This window comes from Podarcis cretensis (assembly GCF_951804945.1).
Source record: "Podarcis cretensis genome assembly, chromosome: 3".
In the NCBI taxonomy this organism is placed as follows: domain Eukaryota; kingdom Metazoa; phylum Chordata; class Lepidosauria; order Squamata; family Lacertidae; genus Podarcis; species Podarcis cretensis.
Genome location: NC_137172.1, coordinates 26,706,931 through 26,725,597, shown reverse-complemented (window position 1 = coordinate 26,725,597; position 18,667 = coordinate 26,706,931). Strand labels below are relative to the sequence as shown.

General features: G+C 45.6%; 1 protein-coding gene across 1 annotated transcript; it reads right to left on the bottom strand.

Annotated features, from left to right (window-relative positions):
• Nucleotides 1-12,667: 12,667 nt before the first annotated feature.
• On the bottom strand, nt 12,668-16,775 carry NENF (neudesin neurotrophic factor). Its single transcript, XM_079969075.1, has 4 exons — nt 16,573-16,775; nt 15,557-15,617; nt 13,955-14,058; nt 12,668-13,655 (listed from the first exon to the last, which is right to left on the bottom strand). The coding sequence occupies exons 1-4, from the start codon at nt 16,732-16,734 to the stop codon at nt 13,479-13,481; spliced, it is 504 nt and encodes a 167-aa protein (XP_079825201.1). The 5' UTR covers nt 16,735-16,775; the 3' UTR covers nt 12,668-13,478.
• Between the last annotated feature and the right edge of the window lie 1,892 nt (nt 16,776-18,667).

Sequence of the window (18,667 nt, the reverse complement as noted above, 5' to 3'; positions counted from 1 at the left end):
GAATGAGGGGACACGGGTGGCGCTGTGGTCTAAACCACTGAGCCTCTTGGGCTTGCTGATCAGAAGGTCAGCGGTTCGAATCCCTGAGATGGGGTGAGCTCCCGTTGCTCTGTCCCAACTCCTGCCAACCTAGCAGTTTGAAAGCACACTAGTGCAAGTAGATAAATAGAAAGCACTGCAGCAGGAAGTTAAACAGCATTTCCGTGCACTCTGGTTTCTGTCACGGTGTTCTGTTGTGCCATAAGCGATTTAGTCATATTGTCCGCATGACCTGGAAACCTGTCTGTGGATGAAAGCTGGCTCCCTCGGCCTGAAAGCGAGATGAGTGCCGCAACCGCATAGTCACCTTTGACTGGACTTATTCGTCCATGGGTCCTTTACCTTTACCTTTTACCTTTTTACATACAGAATGAGGAGAGGACTCTGTAAGTGTGTATACTGATAGAGAAATTAAGGGGGGGTGCTAGTGTATCAGTGTATTGTTAGCTGCTCTGAGAATGTCAGAGGAGTAAACCTTACACAAATCTGGAGTGGAGTCCTTAAGATGTTTGGATGGCGCCTTGTACGCCTCCTTCCCTCAACTCCCGCAGCCAAGTTGGTGCCAAACATATTGCTCTGCTTTCCTTTGGACCACATTAGCAAGGCTGAGATTGGAGGGGGGATTTTGTCATCTGGGCAGCCCAGGACCCGCATACACACTGCCCAGGCTTGCACCCCAGGGAAGACACTTCGGTGCTGCTAACGAAGTGGTTTGACTTCACCCCAGGAGGCACATTCAGTTGTCTTTTGACACAAACAGTTGCCAATAACAACGCACTGCTATGGAGTATCAGCACCTCCATTTTTGCTGTCCATGGCAGCCATCTTGTGCTGGCGCTCACAGCACGTTTATCAATCTATGAATACTGGCAATTCATTTTAAAAAACAACAACAACCACCCATAAAAGCACTGCCTGAAGGAAGTATTGGAGGTTACATTTTAAAAAATGTTTTCAAAAGTAACCTGAAGGCTGGTTTTTGAAATGGCAGATGCCTCTACCAATGGAAGAGAAGGGGGAGAGGGGGAGATTTGCCATTTCACCCTTTTAGCCGAAGCTCCCTATCCGCTCTCTTCTGAAAGGTGCCACTTTGCAAGGGGCAAGGGGAGGTGCTGAAACACACCAGATCGCTACTAGGAAATGCAGGGGGATTCCTTCTTCTGTCAGCATTGCCAGCTTTCAGTCGACAGCAGCAAAATCGCTAGGCGTGTGGTAACGTTTGGCTCACTCTCTTCTCCCCCCATATGCTCAAAGCAAAGGAGGCATGCCTGCGCAGATCCTCCCCACATATGAATGACTCCATCCAGGTATCATGGTGAGTTTCTGCTGCAAAAGTGTTCTTTTACCACCTCGGCACACAGATCGTTAGTCACTGTGGTTGTTTCTCCGGTGGTTGCCCCACACAAAGCCACCATTCATCCACAGGAATGCTCAAGTGCTTTCATTCTTACATAAGCACTGAGAGCACCTGGTGCAATGTCTCATGGGGGGGGGGGCTTAATTGAAAACGGATGTAGTTTTCACATTTCCTGCCTTGGGGGGAATTCTTCTCTGCACTACTTTGCCTGCTGAAGATGCCCAGGGAACCCGTGTGTCTTGCAAAGGATTCTGGAGGCTTAAAGGTAAAGGTAAAGGGACCCCTGACCATTAGGTCCAGTCGTGACCGACTTTGGGGTTGCGGCACTCATCTCGCTTTATTGGCCGAGGGAGCCGACGTACAGCTTCTGGGTCATGTGGCCAGCATGACTAAGCCGCTTCTGGCAAACCAGAACAGCGCACGGAAACGCCATTTACCTTCCCGCCGGAGCGGTACCTATTTATCTACTTGCACTTTGACGTGCTTTCGAACTGCTAGGTTGGCAGGAGCAGGGATCGAGCAACAGGAGCTCACCCCGTCGCGGGGATTCGAACTGCCAACCTTCTGATCGGCAAGTCCTAGGCCCTGTGGTTCAAACACCCTCCCTTGGGGAATGTTCCCCCAGCCTCCTCTCTTCTCCCCTCTCCTTGCGAGGCCTCTGGGTGGCCGCAGCTACCACCCCTGGTCCCTGAGCTATCCCACTCCTGTCCTAAAGAGAGGTGCCTCCTAACACTGCCCCACAGGGGCCTGGGAAGCACCCCCTGGCCAGCCCCAGAGGCACCATTCACTTGGGGAGCTTGTAGCCAGAGCTGCTGCAACAAACAGCTGTGCAGGCCTCTGGGAGGCACAAATGTGAGTGTTGAATAGTGGGTAGACATGACAGACGACACAGCGATTTCTCCAAGCAGCTCTTTATTTTGTAAGCTGGAATAGAAACTGAACAGCAAACAGCTCAGCCGGCCTGCTTTTATAGGCAGCTGGCTGTCAAACATTGTAGCAAGAACAACCCAGGGTTTCCCGCCTAAAATAACTGACGTGGACCTGAGTGAAAACTACATACACAATACTCCTGGTGGCCTGAGTGAGAACTTCAATACATAACAGTGAGAGGGCATCAGAGGAGGGAGGGAAGGAAAGAGGGACAGGGGCCAGTGTTGCCCACAAGGTACCCCAGGGTGCCAGGGCACACTGGTTGAAAACCACTGTTCTAGGGGCTCGCGGGCACGGAGGCAGGTAACGAAAGAAGTTGAATATCACCACTCTAGGCAGGGCATTACTGCAAGAAGATCAAACCTGTCTATTCTGAAGGAAATCAGCCCTGAGTGCTCACTGGAAGGACAGATCGTGAAGCTGAGGCTCCAATACTTTGGCCACCTCATGAGAAGAGACGACTCCCTGGAAAAGACCCTGATGTTGGGAAAGATGGAGGGCAGAAGGAGAAGGGGACGACAGAGGACGAGATGGTTGGACAGTGTTCTCAAAGGTACCAGCATGAGTTTGACCAAACTGCGGGAGGCAGTGGAAGACAGAAGTGCCTGGCGTGCTCTGGTCCATGGGGTCATGAAGAGTCGGACACAACTAAACGACTACACCCCAAGAAGGCAGGGCATCATAAACATGGGATATGTCTTGTTTGTCTTTGCAGAATGTCATATAGGTAGAGCAAAGGGGAGTAACAGATCTCCTGTGTTTCAGTCCACATGTGATCAGATTTTAGGATAGGGGTTTGGCCAGATATTCTTCATGTGAATCCCCTGAAAGAGCCCGGAAAATCATGCTAGACATTGTAATAAAGTGGACAGGTTCCTGTGTGTGTGAGTCTGAGATCCAGGCAAGACTTTGGGGCAGGAGACCAGGGCCCTGTTCAGCAAAATGCGCAGATGGACCCTCAAATGCAGGAAAGCTGACTTACCATATTTGGGAGAACTACCCATTACCGCCTGCTCTATAAGGCCATTAAATCTAAAATTACCTAACAGCACCACTGTGTGTGATGATGTTAAATATAGTTATGTGCATCTATTCTGTGCAACATAGGGGAAAAAATCACTATAGTGGTCAGTCTATAAATATGTCAGAAGGAAGCCACTATGAATGAAGGAATTATGGAAGAAGGCTTTATTTGGTCTTAATGCCCACGAATAGATTCAAAACGAGGAAGAAGGGACCGTGTGATGCAGCTATTTCAGGCAAGGATGGCTGTCATTGTTACAGCACACTGCATGTCATAGGCACAAAAACTGTCAACACAGCCCTTAAGAAATTGTGAACTTAAAGGAAGAAGACAACCCACACAGTTCTTCTAAAGGATGGCAGGGCCTGAAATGTTCAGAAGTTAAAAGAATAGCCTGTTCCCTTTTCCTTTGCCCTTTCCTCTTCTCTTTTCCTAATAAACAGCTACAATAATTACACAGAGGGCATTTTCAATCAAAGTTCAGCTCTTGTAAAATTGCAATTGCACGTGTATTTGAAGCAAGCCCCACTGAGTTCAATGTGGGGTTTATTCCTGCATAAATGATGTTGTTATTTATTAGATTTATACAGTGCTTTTTTTCCATTAAAAAATGTTTTGGGGTACTCTCATTTTGACTCAAGAAAATCAGCATTTTATAGTTCAAATCGGAAAAAATACAGTAAATGGACAAAAGTACAAAGAACATGCATTACACCAGGAAAGGAAATGAAGCTGCCATTGGAGGTGGTAACAACAAAACTGACCAATCACCATGCTAGATTCCAACTCCTACTTCACACATTAAACGCTCGCTTCCGTCTGAGACTCAGGAAACACTGTGACAGAAAATGAGGCCACCATCGGGGGGGGGGTAGCAGCAGAACTGATGATTCACTGCTAATTTTTAAAATATTTTTAGCTTCTTCTCCCCATTAGATTCACAAAATGTTTAGGGGTATGCGTCCCCCTGCATCTTCCCAGAAAAAAAAGCACTGGATTTATATAGCGCCTTTCATCAAAAGATCGCAGGGCGGTTCACAACATGAAAACATGAGACAAATGCACAAATAAATAGTTAAAACAGAAAAAAGCAAAACACCCCTCCATAAGCACAATTAAAATACTTCTTTCTTTAATAAAGGGGAAAAGGGAGTTTAAAAGAGGGCTGTGTATACACCATACATTTAAAACATCTAAAGCAAACCCAGATTGAGAGGAACTGTAGTTTACCTCTCACAGTTCTCAGTACCCACGATTCGTTTTTTTTTTTGAGGTAGGGGAGGAAATGTGCTTTAAATGTGTGGTGCCTCCACAGCCAATGATTCATAGGAATCCTGCTCCTTCCATAAGCGTTATTGCTACAGAAGTGTTTTGTAAGGGTGACTGGAATGTGCTTTGCATCATGGGCATTAGGTGGAAGTACCAATTATTCAGAAGCCTTGATAACAGCAAACATAGTCTAGGGAAGTGGAACTGGAGAGTTGGGTTATCTCTGGGCAAAGAGCCATTTCCACTCTGCAAAGCTCCAACCCTTCCCAAAAGCTATCTTTGCAACAGCAGACAGTTTAGGGCAGAGCTTTCCAAACTTTTCATGTTGGTGACACACCTCTTAGACATGCACCAATTTGCGCCCCAGTAATTTGGTTTCACTAGCAAACCGCAGCTTAAACTAATCCCTTTCCAGCTCCAGAAGGGATGCGGGGAGCGTTTGTGCGACACACTAAGGTATTGTGGCACAAAATTTGGAAAGCTCTACTTTAGAGTGACAAGAAGAGGGCAATGGGCAGGCATTGTGGGACTGCCCTCCAAGCCTATACAGTTTTTTGTTTTGTTTTGTTTTGTTTTGTTTTAAATGAAAAACACCGGAGGAAATGTGGAGAACTGAACTTAAAAGACTGAAAAAATGAGATATGGAGAGAAGCAAAACTGACAAGATTCTTCCATCCATAATGTTGCCATTCCTGGGAATACAGTGGTACCTCAGGTTACATACGCTTCAGGTTACATACGCTTCAGGTTACAGACTCCGCTAACCCAGAAATAGTACCTCGGGTTAAGAACTTTGCTTCAGGATAAGAACAGAAATCGGGCTCCGGCGGCGCAGCAGCAGCAGGAGGCCCCATTAGCTAAAGTGGTGCTTCAGGTTCAGAACAGTTTCAGGTTAAGAACGGACCTCCAGAACGAATTAAGTACTTAACCCGAGGTACCACTGTATGAGCTTTCTGTGCAAACTGATATTTGTAGGGCTAGGAGAAGAATAAAAGGATATCATTTGCATGATTATAGATGATGAAATTGATGTAAACTGTTTTATCCTTTGTGCACTTTGCAGGGTGTATTTCTCTCTCTCTCTCTCTCTCTCTCACTCTCTCTCTTTCACACACACACACACACATTACACCTGGGAAATCCCCATTGAATGACTCAGCACAGTATTCCTATTGCCCACCTTTTGCTTCAGCCTAAGTATTTCACTGTCGCACGTTTCACACACATTGCAGCATTTCAGAAGAAAGGAAACTTGGCCACTCATCCCTGGTGTTTCAGAATTTGCATCATAGATGATGCATTTCTTAAGGTTTCACCTGCTCCTGTTCATTAATGTTTAAGCAGCAAGGAAGGTTGACTTAAAAGGTGAGGCTTGCAAGAAGCTGTCAGCGCTCACAAAAGAATCTCGCCCCAAGGGCAGTAAAGAGAGAGTTGAAAACACAGGGCACAAACACACCCTCTCTGCAACAACAAATTGCAAGGGGGAAAGCATGATTTAAAAAATAATAAAAATAGGCTGTTTCCAGATGGGCGACTACTACTAATGCTGCTCTTTAGCTGTAAGTGGAATTGCTTTCCCACAATGTAGAGCAGGGGTCAACAAACCTTTTCAGCAGGGGGCCGGTCCACTGTCCCTCAGACCTTGTGGGGGGCCGGACTATATTTTTTGGGGGAAGGAGGGAATGAACAAATTCCTATGCCCCACAAATAACCCAGAGATGCATTTTAAATAAAAGGACACATTCTACTCATGTAAGAACATGCTGATTCCCAGACCCTCCGCAGGCTGGATTTAGAAGGCGATTGGGCTGGATCTGGCCCCGGGGCCTTCGTTTGCCTACCCATGATGTAGAGGGTATATTCTTCTCGCTACATTCAATCCACACCAAGGGGCAGGACAGTTTTGTTTTATGTGACCCCCTGAATTTATACTGTTCTGCTCCATTTGGAAATGTGTTGGTTCCCTTGGTTCCATAAACTCATCCTCAGTGCCCCCTAACCTATAAAAAACATGATTCACAATAGCTGTTTGCCCAACCCGCTAAAGATAATAACACAATAAAATTCATAACAGGAAGAATTAAGTGCAAAAATCCAGTCAAAACCATTTAGTTTCATTAATTCGACAAAGCTGGTGAACTTGATCCAGCGATACCAGCTTTTCAAAGTTGCATAGTCTTCCAGCACCCTCCTGGGTAACCCCACTGGCCCCCAGGGGGCAGTACCACCCACTTTGGGAACCATTGGTATGTATGCTGTGCCACTGTAACCAGCCCTGCAACCTCATGAGGAAAGTCGGGTAAGAAATTATAATAAATAAATAGCTGTAGGTGAGAAAGGTCTAGTTGATCCACGCAGCCATTTCAAGCTAAGCACACCTTCATGATAACCTTTGAGGTGGACACCACTTTATCAAACTGGTTGGTTGGTTGTTTATGCTAGTCTTTTAATTAATTAACTACAGCTTTTTCAGCTGTAGTATTTTAATAAGCAAACAAAAATATTAGTGGCATAACAGCACTATAGCACGCATCTACATGGCAACACTATCATGCTCATTATAGCTCAGTTGGTTAGCATGTGGTGCTGATAACGCCAAGGATGCAGGTTCAGTCCCGGTACGGGGCAGCAGCACATTCCTGCATTGCAAGGGGCTGGACTAGATGATCCTCAGGGTCCCTTCCAACTCTATCAAAGTTAAAAAGAGAGAAAAAAATAACTTTTTGACCAGGTGGCTAATGGCAGTGACGGAAAGGCTACCAGGTCCATTTCCAAGCAGAATTCAAGGAGAAAGAGAATACCTTTTAAAAAAATATGTATTGCATTTGTATCCCACCATTCCTCCAAAGAGTGATGTACACAGTTCTCCCCCTGATTTCATCCTGGCAACAACCCCTTCAGATCACCTTGGGCAAGTGTCTTCAGCAATTTATTTCCTGTATGGCTACACTTTGATTTAAGCTTACATAACAAAGCAGATGTGGGACACGGGTGGCGTTGTAGTCTAAACCACAGAGCCTAGGGCTTGCTGATCAGAAGGTCGACGGTTCGAATCCCCATGACAGGGTGAGCTCCCGTTGCTCGGTCCCAGCTCCTGCCAACCTAGCAGTTCGAAAACACGTCAAAGTGAAAGTAGATAAATAGGTAAATGCACACTATTGCCTTCCCGGCGGGAAGGTAAATGGTGTTTCTGTGCGCTGCTCTGGTTCGCCAGAAGCGGCTTAGTCATGCTGGCCACATGACCCAGAAGCCGTACACCGGCTCCCTTGGCCAATAAAGCAAGAGCGCTGCAACCCCAGTCTCGTTCACGACTGGACTTAACAGTCAGGGGTCCCTTTACCTTTAACAAAGCAGATACTTCACTGAACTGTGCAGGCTGTTTACTTAACAAAAGAGCTGGGTCCGACTATGTAAGCAGTCCCCTTTTTCTGCAGATTCCTATTTTGCAGAGGTAAAAATGACAGGATTAGAAGGGACCCCAGAAACCTAAGTCGTCTAACCCCAGTTTCATTACATATACACTGCCATCGAAAGAGGGAGGACCGCACAAAACCATCACATACAGAGCAATTTGCAGCATTTGTGTGGGTGTAGTTTGAAAAGAAGTTTGCAATTCTGGAAGGAACATAAAGAAAATGTACTGATATTAGCACAACAAGGAACACAACTGAAATGAAAAGTGGCAATAGTGTGCATTTAAATATGAGGATTTGCATTGCCCAGAAACCAAATATGATTTTGAATTCCTCTTCCTCTTTCTCCATCATATCTCCTCTTGACATGTTCCAATACAAGGCGGGCTGGCATGATTCAGCACAATGTGATGGATCATTTGACTCTGTGGGGAACAACATGCGGTAATGAAGGAATGTTTTATTTCCTCATTTTCTTTTTATCTAGAAAGCCTCTTACATAACTTCAAACTGAGTGAAACGTGCCCAGGCATCACAGAGGCCCTTTTCCTTTGTTTATGGGGCTGCCTCAATCTGGCCAAAATGGAGCCTTGTCTCACTGTGGTCTAAGACAGTCGGAAGCCTGGTATAGTGACATTTGTCATCAGGTTGCTTTAAGGCAGGGATGGGGAACCTGTGACCCAAATGTTGTTGGACTCTCAGCTCCCATCAGCCCCAGTGGACATAGCCAGCAGTCCGGGATTATGGGAGTTGTAGTCCAACATCTGGAGGACCAGCGGGAAGAGGGACTACACCTTTGTCATACAATTCCCATTCAAGTGACCTGCTTTTCAGTCCTGGTTGGTGCAATCCTATCCCCAACAAGGGGCCGCATCTTTTGGAAGGTAACCAAAGGCCTGTAGATCAGTGGGAGAACACATGCATTCATGCAGAAGGCCTCAGGCTCAGTCCCCAGCAGGTACAGGTACAGTCAGAAATGCCCGCTATCTGAAAACCTGAAATCAGTTGCTGGCAGTCAAAACACAGGTGTTCCCGTTCTTACAAACATTCGACTTGCATGCGACCCTGTATATGTGCAGCGCCAGCAAATAATTAAATAAAACAATTTTTTTAAAGGTGAGGAAAGGGCCAAAATGACTCAAAAAAGAGCAGGAAAATTGGGAAAACTATGCAAAGAGAGCAGAAAAACGGCTAACAATCCCAGGAGCTTTTGGACCGACCTTCGAAACCTGTGGAGAGTTGGAGTTTGAGAAAGGAGGTTTTCAGGGAGTGATTGTGGTGGAGTTGGGCAGATTTTTGTGGATTTGGTTTCCAGAAGTTTAGAGGGGGGTTCACAAGCTTTTTAGATGGTGTTCCCAACTATACGTGAGTTCATGTATACGCACAGTACCCGGGAACATATCCCTGCATAGGAGATGACTGCAGTATAGACCTGGTCCTTACCGCCCACTAGTGGGCGTTTCAGGATTCTAGGTGGGCGGTAGGCGGTTCTACGGCACAAGCTGAATCCTCCTTCCATTGAGCACTGGTTGGTGGTAAGGAAATTTTACCATCAAGATGCATTAGTGGGCGGTAGGTATAAAAAGGTTGACTACCCCTGGTGTAGACAAGAGAGCGGAATGAGAACCATAGCCTGATTGAGCCTGAAGCATCTTCCAGTGCTCCTAACCCATTTAACTCAAGTTCACCTGTCCTTCCTCGATACATTTATCCGTCACACAAATACCACCTCCTTCCTTAGAAGAGTTCAAAGCAGCTCCTGCTGCCTTCTCAGTCAGTCTCCCCATGAGGCAACTTATGGGCCCAGACCTGCTTAGCACCATCTGCAAAACCGAGTAAAGCACGTACAGACTGTCTTCTGGCCCAATGCAATTATTAGAAATGGCATAGGGAGGTACAGTGGAATATCAGCTCTCCCATCTACTGGGCTTCTGAAATCTCAGGAAATGATGTGTTACAGCAAACCAAACCACATCTCATTTGCATTGAGGCTTTGCATACTCCTGAGAAATATCTATTTCAATTAATGGGTTTTCATATTTTATACTTGTCACGGGGATGTGTTGAAACTTGCACCTCTCCATACCACAAAGTGCCACAATGCCCACTTTTGCCAACCCTGGGTAGCTGTCCGCTTATTGTTTGAACCACACTGCCCCCTGGTGGCAAAAACATGCATGCACATAGCTCCCAGCAAAAGACGAGGAAGATGGTTCAGATAACCTTCTTCAAGCAGAACACCTTACCTTCTTCGCTACCCTGCTTAAAACATCTGCACCAACATATCTTCCTGTAACACTGATGAAACACCTGCATTTTGTGACATGGTGTTTCTGATGCAGATTGGTACCCAACATACAACTGGCTTCCCAGGCCATAAATATGTATTTTTAGGTGGCAGGCAAAACATTTTTCTCTATAATCAGGCCTTTGACCTTGTAACTATCTGTGGCCTTTTAGACATGGTTGGGATGTTTTTAACGTAGTTCTCTTTCCTCTGGTTTTTAATGTATCTATGTAAGGTTTACTGTCTGCTTGTTAAGTCCCTTTGGGTTGCCCTGGGCAAGATAATAATAAAACAACAGTTTTGCTCCTTAAGGCAAGTGTTTTTACCTATGAATGAAACTCATAGAGAAGGAGCATAAAAACCTGAACGTCTGTTACTGAATACAAATTCCACTACAGATTTTTTGACTAGAGTGCACACACCTGAATCAACATCCTTGCAATGCACTGACAGGCCTTTGGAGCGGGAGGGGGACAATGACATTGCACTGTTAAATGCCTTCCCTTTTTGTTCTTGTCCAGGACACTAGTTTTCAGCTCTAGAGCATGCGGAAGGCCTTTCCTTTGCATGAGAAGCCACAGCCTGAAATGAAACAACAGGATATCCAGGTTGGTTGGAATGGGTTGTAGACAAATGGGAACGCTTTGCATCTGTGGCCGCCGAAATGAATCTTCGTACTTGTCCCATGGAATGTCCCATGAATAGGTTATTCTCGGCTAAACACACACCTGGCACAGCCTTTGTGTTTTACTTCTGCACTACAATACCCATTCGTTTTGTACCTTTGTAAGGACACAGATTATGACAAAGATGTCCCAAAGCTTTCTGTGTGGACATGAATTCAGGTGTGCACACCCAGAGGCTCTTTTTTAGTTTCACTGCCCTTTCTAGTAATGAATTGCCTTTATTGATTGCTTGTCTAAATTCAGTTTTTCATTATTATTGTAAACTAACATTTAATGGGCGGTTTGTTTTTGCTCATAAGCTGCTTTGAGTAGTTATTGGTAAAAGAACAGAAATTTAAATTTAGAGAAATGTGGGAATGGGTTATAAGGAACTATTTCTCAGATTTTCCAAGGCATAGCTGCTCATAATACTTCCACAGCTATTATTCTTAGAAATGGGAGCGAAGTGCACAGTTTTCTGTACTATCTCCCGTTTCTGCAAACCGCAAACTGAAAGGGCTTCTGCAGAGTTTCGCTTCCACAATATGACGACATAACCCTGGAAGAAAATTTCTTCTGCTGACGGATGCTGACCACAATTGAGGTTACGTTCTCTCCCGCTACTAATTAATGTGACTGTCACAGGTCCAATTGCAACCACATGTAGATTTCTGGATGCCAGGTTGACAACTGGAGAAAGCAAAATGTCACTTAGAGAAGGATCTGAATTTTTTTCCTTGAAGCTTGAATTAATTTTATTCTGGCTTGCTTTATCTGATATTTTAACGTGTTGTAAACCACTTTGAGATTTTTCCTTTAAAATATAAAGCAATATAGAAATGAAATGAATAATAAGTTTCATTGCAAAAAGGAAAAAAAGTGCCTAGACATTCCGTTGTGACCACCACACCCTAGAATTCAGTTTCCATTTGGGAATTCGCTTATATATTTGAGTTTCTACCAAGCAACCTGGCCTGGTATAAAACAGCTTCCTATGGCCAAAGTGGTACCTGAGGGCAGGGACTTCCTGAATCAAAACCCAGTTTTAATGCAGGAAGTTGCCTTATAGTGAGTCAGACCATTGGCTTCAACTAGCTCAGTAATGTCTGCAGTGATTGGAAGAGACTCTCTAGGGTTTCCGGCAGGGATCTCTTCCAGCCCTAACCAAAAGAAATTAGGGACTGAACTTTGAACCTTCTGTATGCAAGACAACTAGTTCTTGATTATTTTCATTTATTTATTAGTGTGTATGACACACAACCTCCCGTGAGAGGGATGTGTAATCGTCTGCTCTTTGAAATCAAACAGTGGGGAGCTTAATGCAACAGAACAAATTATCTTTGATGAATCCAGAGCGGCTGCTCAGTGTCATCTTGCTAATTCAGCCTCTCAGGTAAATCAACATAACACGACACAATCTCCTTAGGCTACTGCAGCTCTGTGGTTAGCATCAATTTGTCTAGCATAAGAATGCATGTTCTCCAGGAGCTATGCAAATTAAAGCCCCAGAGATTTCCTAATAGGACTCTGACAGATGGATAAGGGCATGTCTTTCCCTGGTAGAAACTGGAGATGATGTAAATTAGGTTAACTAGGAGGGGAGGGGAACAAAAAACCACAACGCAACCTTCTCTCCAGAGGACTGAAGTAAATAAAATATGACCAAGCCGCAGTGAGACAGTTAAAAAAAAAAGACAGGGGACCCAATTTACATCTAAGATGACAAAACACAGGTGCAGTTAATCTCAGGATAAAGAAACTGGAAATACTGAAGTCATTATGAAACAACCATAACAAAGTACGCAGTGCAAGGTTCATATCTGCAGGCATGTTCTGCCCAAGAAAATCTGAAGCCCACCCAGAAAGCTTGGGCTATTATGCAGTTTAGGAAGGCAGTAAATAAATAAATTGAATATAAAATGAGAGAGGAAGGGCATGAGCAGCCTTGGTTTACTGCAAAGTTTGTAGAAAGAACCGAACCACAAACACAGCCCACTGAGATGGAGCATGCTCAGTGGGTGCAGAATGCCAATTTACTGTTGCCTGGGGGCAGGGAGAACAGAACAGTGGATGGAATGGAATCCTTCAAGCTGGCATGGCTGGCTGGCACCCTGAACCAGGAATGCTCCACGCTGCAGCCTTTTGTTGCAAGCACCGCCCTTCTCATAAAGATTCGTATTTAGTTAGCCAAGTGACAGGTAGATAGAAAGGCATGGAATATTTCACTGGGGAGGAGAGAATTGGACTAAAATAAATTCCACATTTACCATGATGTTACTGGCTCATCAGCTGCAGAGCCAAGATAGCATAGTAAGCAACTGGTACCCAGTTTTACCCTTAAAGATGTAAAAAAACCCATCCTGTCATAGGCATGCTATGCCACTCGGTTTTCCGAGGGTTCATCCTGCTATCAGCCATACATCCTGCTTTTGTCTATTTTCTGTTGTAATGCAGGAGAGTACCCGCGGCTTCTTAGAACCACAACGCCCCTGGGTCAAAACTCATCCTTAATGGTGAAGTGTGGCTGAACTTCGGGTTTGAAGTTTGGATTAGGGCTGCCATCTTCATTGAGAATTCTTTGGGCAGTATAGCCGACAATGGGATATTTGGCTTTGTAGACATTTTGGAAGGTTTCCTCCAGAGACTGCAGCTCCTCTTCCGTAAGGCCCACCTAAATGAAATATGAAAATGAGTTAAGGTCTGTGCAAGGGGAGGGAGGGAGGGAGGGAGGGAGGGAGGGAGGGAGGGAGGGAAGAGAAAGCAAATACATTCACTGTGCTGTATATGACTATTCAAAGAGGAGAGGAAGATATGCAGAGATCGCTTCCAGCCACCAGATGTCTTGATCCTGCATGTGCCTGAGGCAACAGCTAGCTGCCAACAACAATTTAGGCCCAGATGCAAGTAAAGTGATGTGCAGAATTGTAGCTTCAGCTCATGCCACAAAGAACACATCTCTCTTTTTCTTACTGTATCATGCGTGAGATCCACCGGATCAAGCGACATCTTTGCAATCCCTCGTGTGGAATCTTTGCCAGCTAGTGCATTGTACGGTGCTCCTTTCGCATAAAACTCTGTCCAAGGAGGAGAAAATAAAGTCTCAGTGAAATTAAGCTAAAATTCATTACCTTTTTTAAAAAAAGAACCTCTCATGGTACTTCTAATATTTAATTATGTCTGTGGTATTTCAGAAAAAAAGCCTATTTCCTTTTAGAACAAGGAACAAGTTAGAAAACCGTGAGGGTAGAAAAATCCCACAAACATCTGATGGCTCAGGAGCTGAGCGCTTCAAATATCTGCTCTCTGGACAACACTTGGAGGTTTGCCTGTTTTATCCTCCTTGTACAGTACCAGAACCTTAAAAGAATTGGATTCCAACGCAAAAGAACTTTAGCTTCCATTGTACAAGATGAGAAAGATGTCCACTTAATGCACTTATCAGCCTCCCTGGCCATGAAAGTGACAAGCAAATTATATTAGTAACACAGCACTAACGGAAGACCTGCACATGATCTGAGGGCATCCAGTATTTTAAATGAGGCTCAGTGAACAGAAGATGACGGCAGATGGCAACCAACTAATCACCTAGGAGGCAGCTAAGTGGATTTAAATGGTGATGTGCTGAAAGGGGGCGATCCACGTTTTTGGCTGAGGTAACCAGGCCCAGCATCGGCATCCAGCATGGTTGGGCAAATGTCAGGGCCTACAAACTCCAGCAGGTGCCAACAAGGCTGCTCCAGCATCCTTTGTATGTGTGTGCTGGCTTACTTTTTATTTATTTTTAAGGCCCAGCACTTTAAGAAGACCTTTATTTCCCCCGATGCCTCCTTTGTTTCCCTCAAACACAGCAACCTTACGTCAGACCTGAGAGGCATTGTGGGTAAATTAAGTCAGCGGCAACTGCAGCCACCCGGCTTGGCCCTTCTCTGACTAGCACCAAGCTGTAAAACAATTTTTTTTTTATAAATAAAGTCCATTGCTACACTAATGTGTGAGAAGAAATAGCCGGCACCATGAAAGAACTGAGGTGTAAGGGGCAGAGCTGTGCAGATGGCTGCTGAGAAGATACAGTCATTTCATTTGTATGCTCCTTTTCCACCAAAAAAACCCACGCTCAAAGCAGTTTACAGGAACTGGAGGCCTTGAGGGGGGAAAAACATGCCTTCCTTCCAGAGGTAAGTTTAGCCACAGACAGCAAAGCTGGGAACATTACTAGGTCTGGTCAGGTAAGAAGGAATTCAGAGTTGTGAAGAATCCTTTGAGCACATTTTGATGGAGAGAAAATAACTTTGGAGGTGGGAGAGGGAAGGTACTGGAAGATATTTCAATTGTGATTATATATTACTAATCTTTTGTTCTCCTCTTCCTTTCAAGAATATCCCAGCACAACGCTAGCTGGGGCTGATGGGAGCTGTGGTCTTGAACATCTGGCGGACACCAAGATAGGAAATATAGAGCTTTCTTAAGAATGCCCTACAGTAGCTGAGGCTGCAATGCTGAGATTTCTGCCTCTGAACCTGAGCCAGAGATGGGAAGGGAGGGAGGGACCCTCTTGTTAGAAAGTTAACTCACCTTTTCCAGAGGTGACATCAAACACCACGCCCTTCACAGCTATGTAAATAGGCTGATCCTCCTGAAAAGACATCCCCCCCCCAAAAAGACTCATTTTTAATATATATATATATATATATATATATATATATATATTAAAAATCAGCCAATATAATTTTGTAAGCTTCTTTTCCCCAGACAATCAAAAAATGGCGTGAATCAAGTTAAGAGAGCCTTGTCTGACAAAACCAGTTAAAATCACTAAAGGAGTATGGGAGTTTTAGGATAAAGCATCTACAGAGCACAAGTTTGGGGGAAGGCTGGTAGCTTTGCTTCCAGTTACTAAACCTGGAAGGAGTCAGGCTTGTCTCCTTTAGGGAGGGCAGAAATCTGCAGATGGGCTGTATGGGGATGGCTATGAACTTGCAGCTCACACACTGTGAGAGAGAGAGAAGGAAGAAATATGAATTCCTTACAGCATGCTTACTTGGGAGAAGGAGGAAACAAATCCTGCTGCGACTTTGACCCAAGCACTATAAGTGTCATAGCTGTCAACGTTTCCCTTTTTTTAAAAGGGAAATTCCCTTATTCCGAATAGGATTCCTCGCAAGAAAAGGGAAAAGTTGACAGCTATGGTAAGTGTGCACCTAAGCAGCCTGCTTCTGTGGGGGCTTGTTTACTCAGAAAACCCACCGCGTTCATTCAATGAGTTCGCACTCGACGCCCTTCCATTCATAGCAACGGGAACCAAACGCGAGGCAAAACGACACCAGTCGCTGTTTTGAGTTCTAATCCGGATCCTACCAAGAGGTGCAAAACTCTTCCGTCTATACTCTTGCTGCCGCTAGCAGCGTCTGCAAACCAAATATCCCAAGGCAAACCCGATCTCGGCTGGCTTCCCGCGCCGGATCCCTCAAAGCCAGCAAAATCCGCCCTTGCGCCCTAAAATCCTCGGCCAGCAGCCGCTCCTCGCAGCCTTAGCTGGGCCCTGGCCCTGGCCCGCCGCCTTCTCCCGGGCCTCCCTTCGCCCGCCGTACCTGCTGCCCGCCGTATCTCGCCAGCTCGGACTCGGTGAAGAGGCGCACGGGTCTCTGGCGGGGCGCGGGCTTGAAGCGGAGCTCCTGCTCGGTCCGCCCCTCGCGGAAGCCCAGGAGGGCCCAGGCGAGCAGGACCAGCGCCGCCGCCAAGCCGCCGGCCATGGCGCTCCTCCGGCGCCGGATGGCGGCCAAGACTTCGAGGGGCGGGGGAAAGGAGCCGCAGGGATCGGGTTTCTCGAAAGCTAACTTCTCCCGCTTGCTTTTCTCCACGCCTTCCTTTCCACGCTGCGACTAGACTGCCTGCGCGCCATACATCCAAAGCACGCACGCTCCCCCCCCCCGCGAAGACTCCTGGGAACTGTAGTTTATATTCCTTACAAAGCTACAGTTCCCAGCACCCTGAAACAGAAATACGCTTTAGATGCATGGCCTTCACGAGCCTTTAACATCACCTCTATGTTTAAAATGAAACCTTGCACTACAGAAGACATGCGTGTAACTTTGCTTTTCAATGCTGCAAACATGTTACCACCATGGAAAGGCAGGTTACCTCCTGTGTGAGCGCACGATATTTATAAGAACATGTGCTTAAATGCATTCATTTAAAAAAATAATCTGCCCAATTAATCAAGGGAAACTATTTAAACATTTGCATGTTTTGTACTGTAGTTGTTTATCCAAGCCATCAACAGACACTGCGTTCCTATGCAGGCAAAGGCCCCATAATCCTGGGAACCCACAACTTAACAGTATGTATGTTAGGAAACCCCCTATACCCCTCAGAGAGCTACAATTCCCAGAGCTCCCTGAGAAGAGAGATTGATGGTTAAACTACGGAGAACTGTAGTTTTGCAAGAACAAAGGAGTCTCTTAGCTCAGTCAGTAGAGCACGGCTCTTAATTTCAGTGTCCTGGGTTCAAGTCCCACACTGATTCATGCATTGCAGGGAGTTGAACTAGTTGACCCCCGTGGTCCACCACCCAACTCTACAATTATATGAACCTAGCTTCTTTCAGCACCCGTACAAACTAGAGTTTCCAGAATACCTTGGGGGAAGCCACGGCTGTTAGAAGTGGTATTATGCCATTTTATATGTCTTAACGCAGGAAACAGCCCTATTAGAAAAATTAACCAATAAACTGAAACTGAAACTGCCCAACAAGACAATGACAATACTGTAATCTACCAATAGCATACAAATCAATATGGCTAACCTGATCCAAAATACCCACCCACCCCACTCACACATGAAAACAAAGACCACCATAGCAAACTACAATGAATAACCACCCCCTAGGCTAGCCCCAACCTCTCACCACCAAAGGAACACAAGCAAACAGCAAAGAACCTGCACAAGCAACGCTAACACCAAACCCTACATACAGTAAGTAAAATAGAAACATCGCCACCCAACCCCCACACTAAACTCCCCCCCCCACCTCTTTCTCCCTTTTCTTCCTAATGTCTCAACAAATGAAATTGATTTGTAAAAATGTTACATTGGGGGGGGGGCATGAGAGAGAGACATTGCACACTTTTGTAAATCAACAAAATTTTTAATAAATAAAAATTAATTTAATACAAAAAATAATGTCTTAAAGCAGATATGACTCAGCTTAAAGGTAAAGGTAAAGAGACCCCTGACCATTAGGTCCAGTCGTGGCCAACTCTGGGGTTGCAGCACTCATCTCGCTTTATTGGCAGAGGAAGCATGACTAAACTGCTTCTGGCAAACCAGAGCAGCGCACGAAAACGCCGTTTTACCTTCCCACCAGAGTGGTACCTATTTATCTACTTGCACTTTGACATGCTTTCGAACTGCTAGGTGGGCAGGAGGAGGGACTGAGCAACGGGCGCTCACCCCATCGTGGGGATTCGAACCGCCGACCTTCTGATCAGCAAGTCCTAGGCTCTGTGGTTTAACCCACAGCGCCACAATAAACTACATGGCGCGCACACATCTGCCCTCCTACAGAGGGAAACGGGTTTTGGGGGGGGGGGCTCACGAGGATTGCGCGGTGTAGCGTCGACTACGATGCAAGTCGCAGTCAGTTCCCCGTGCAACGAGCATCTCGGAAGATCGCCACCTTCCTCG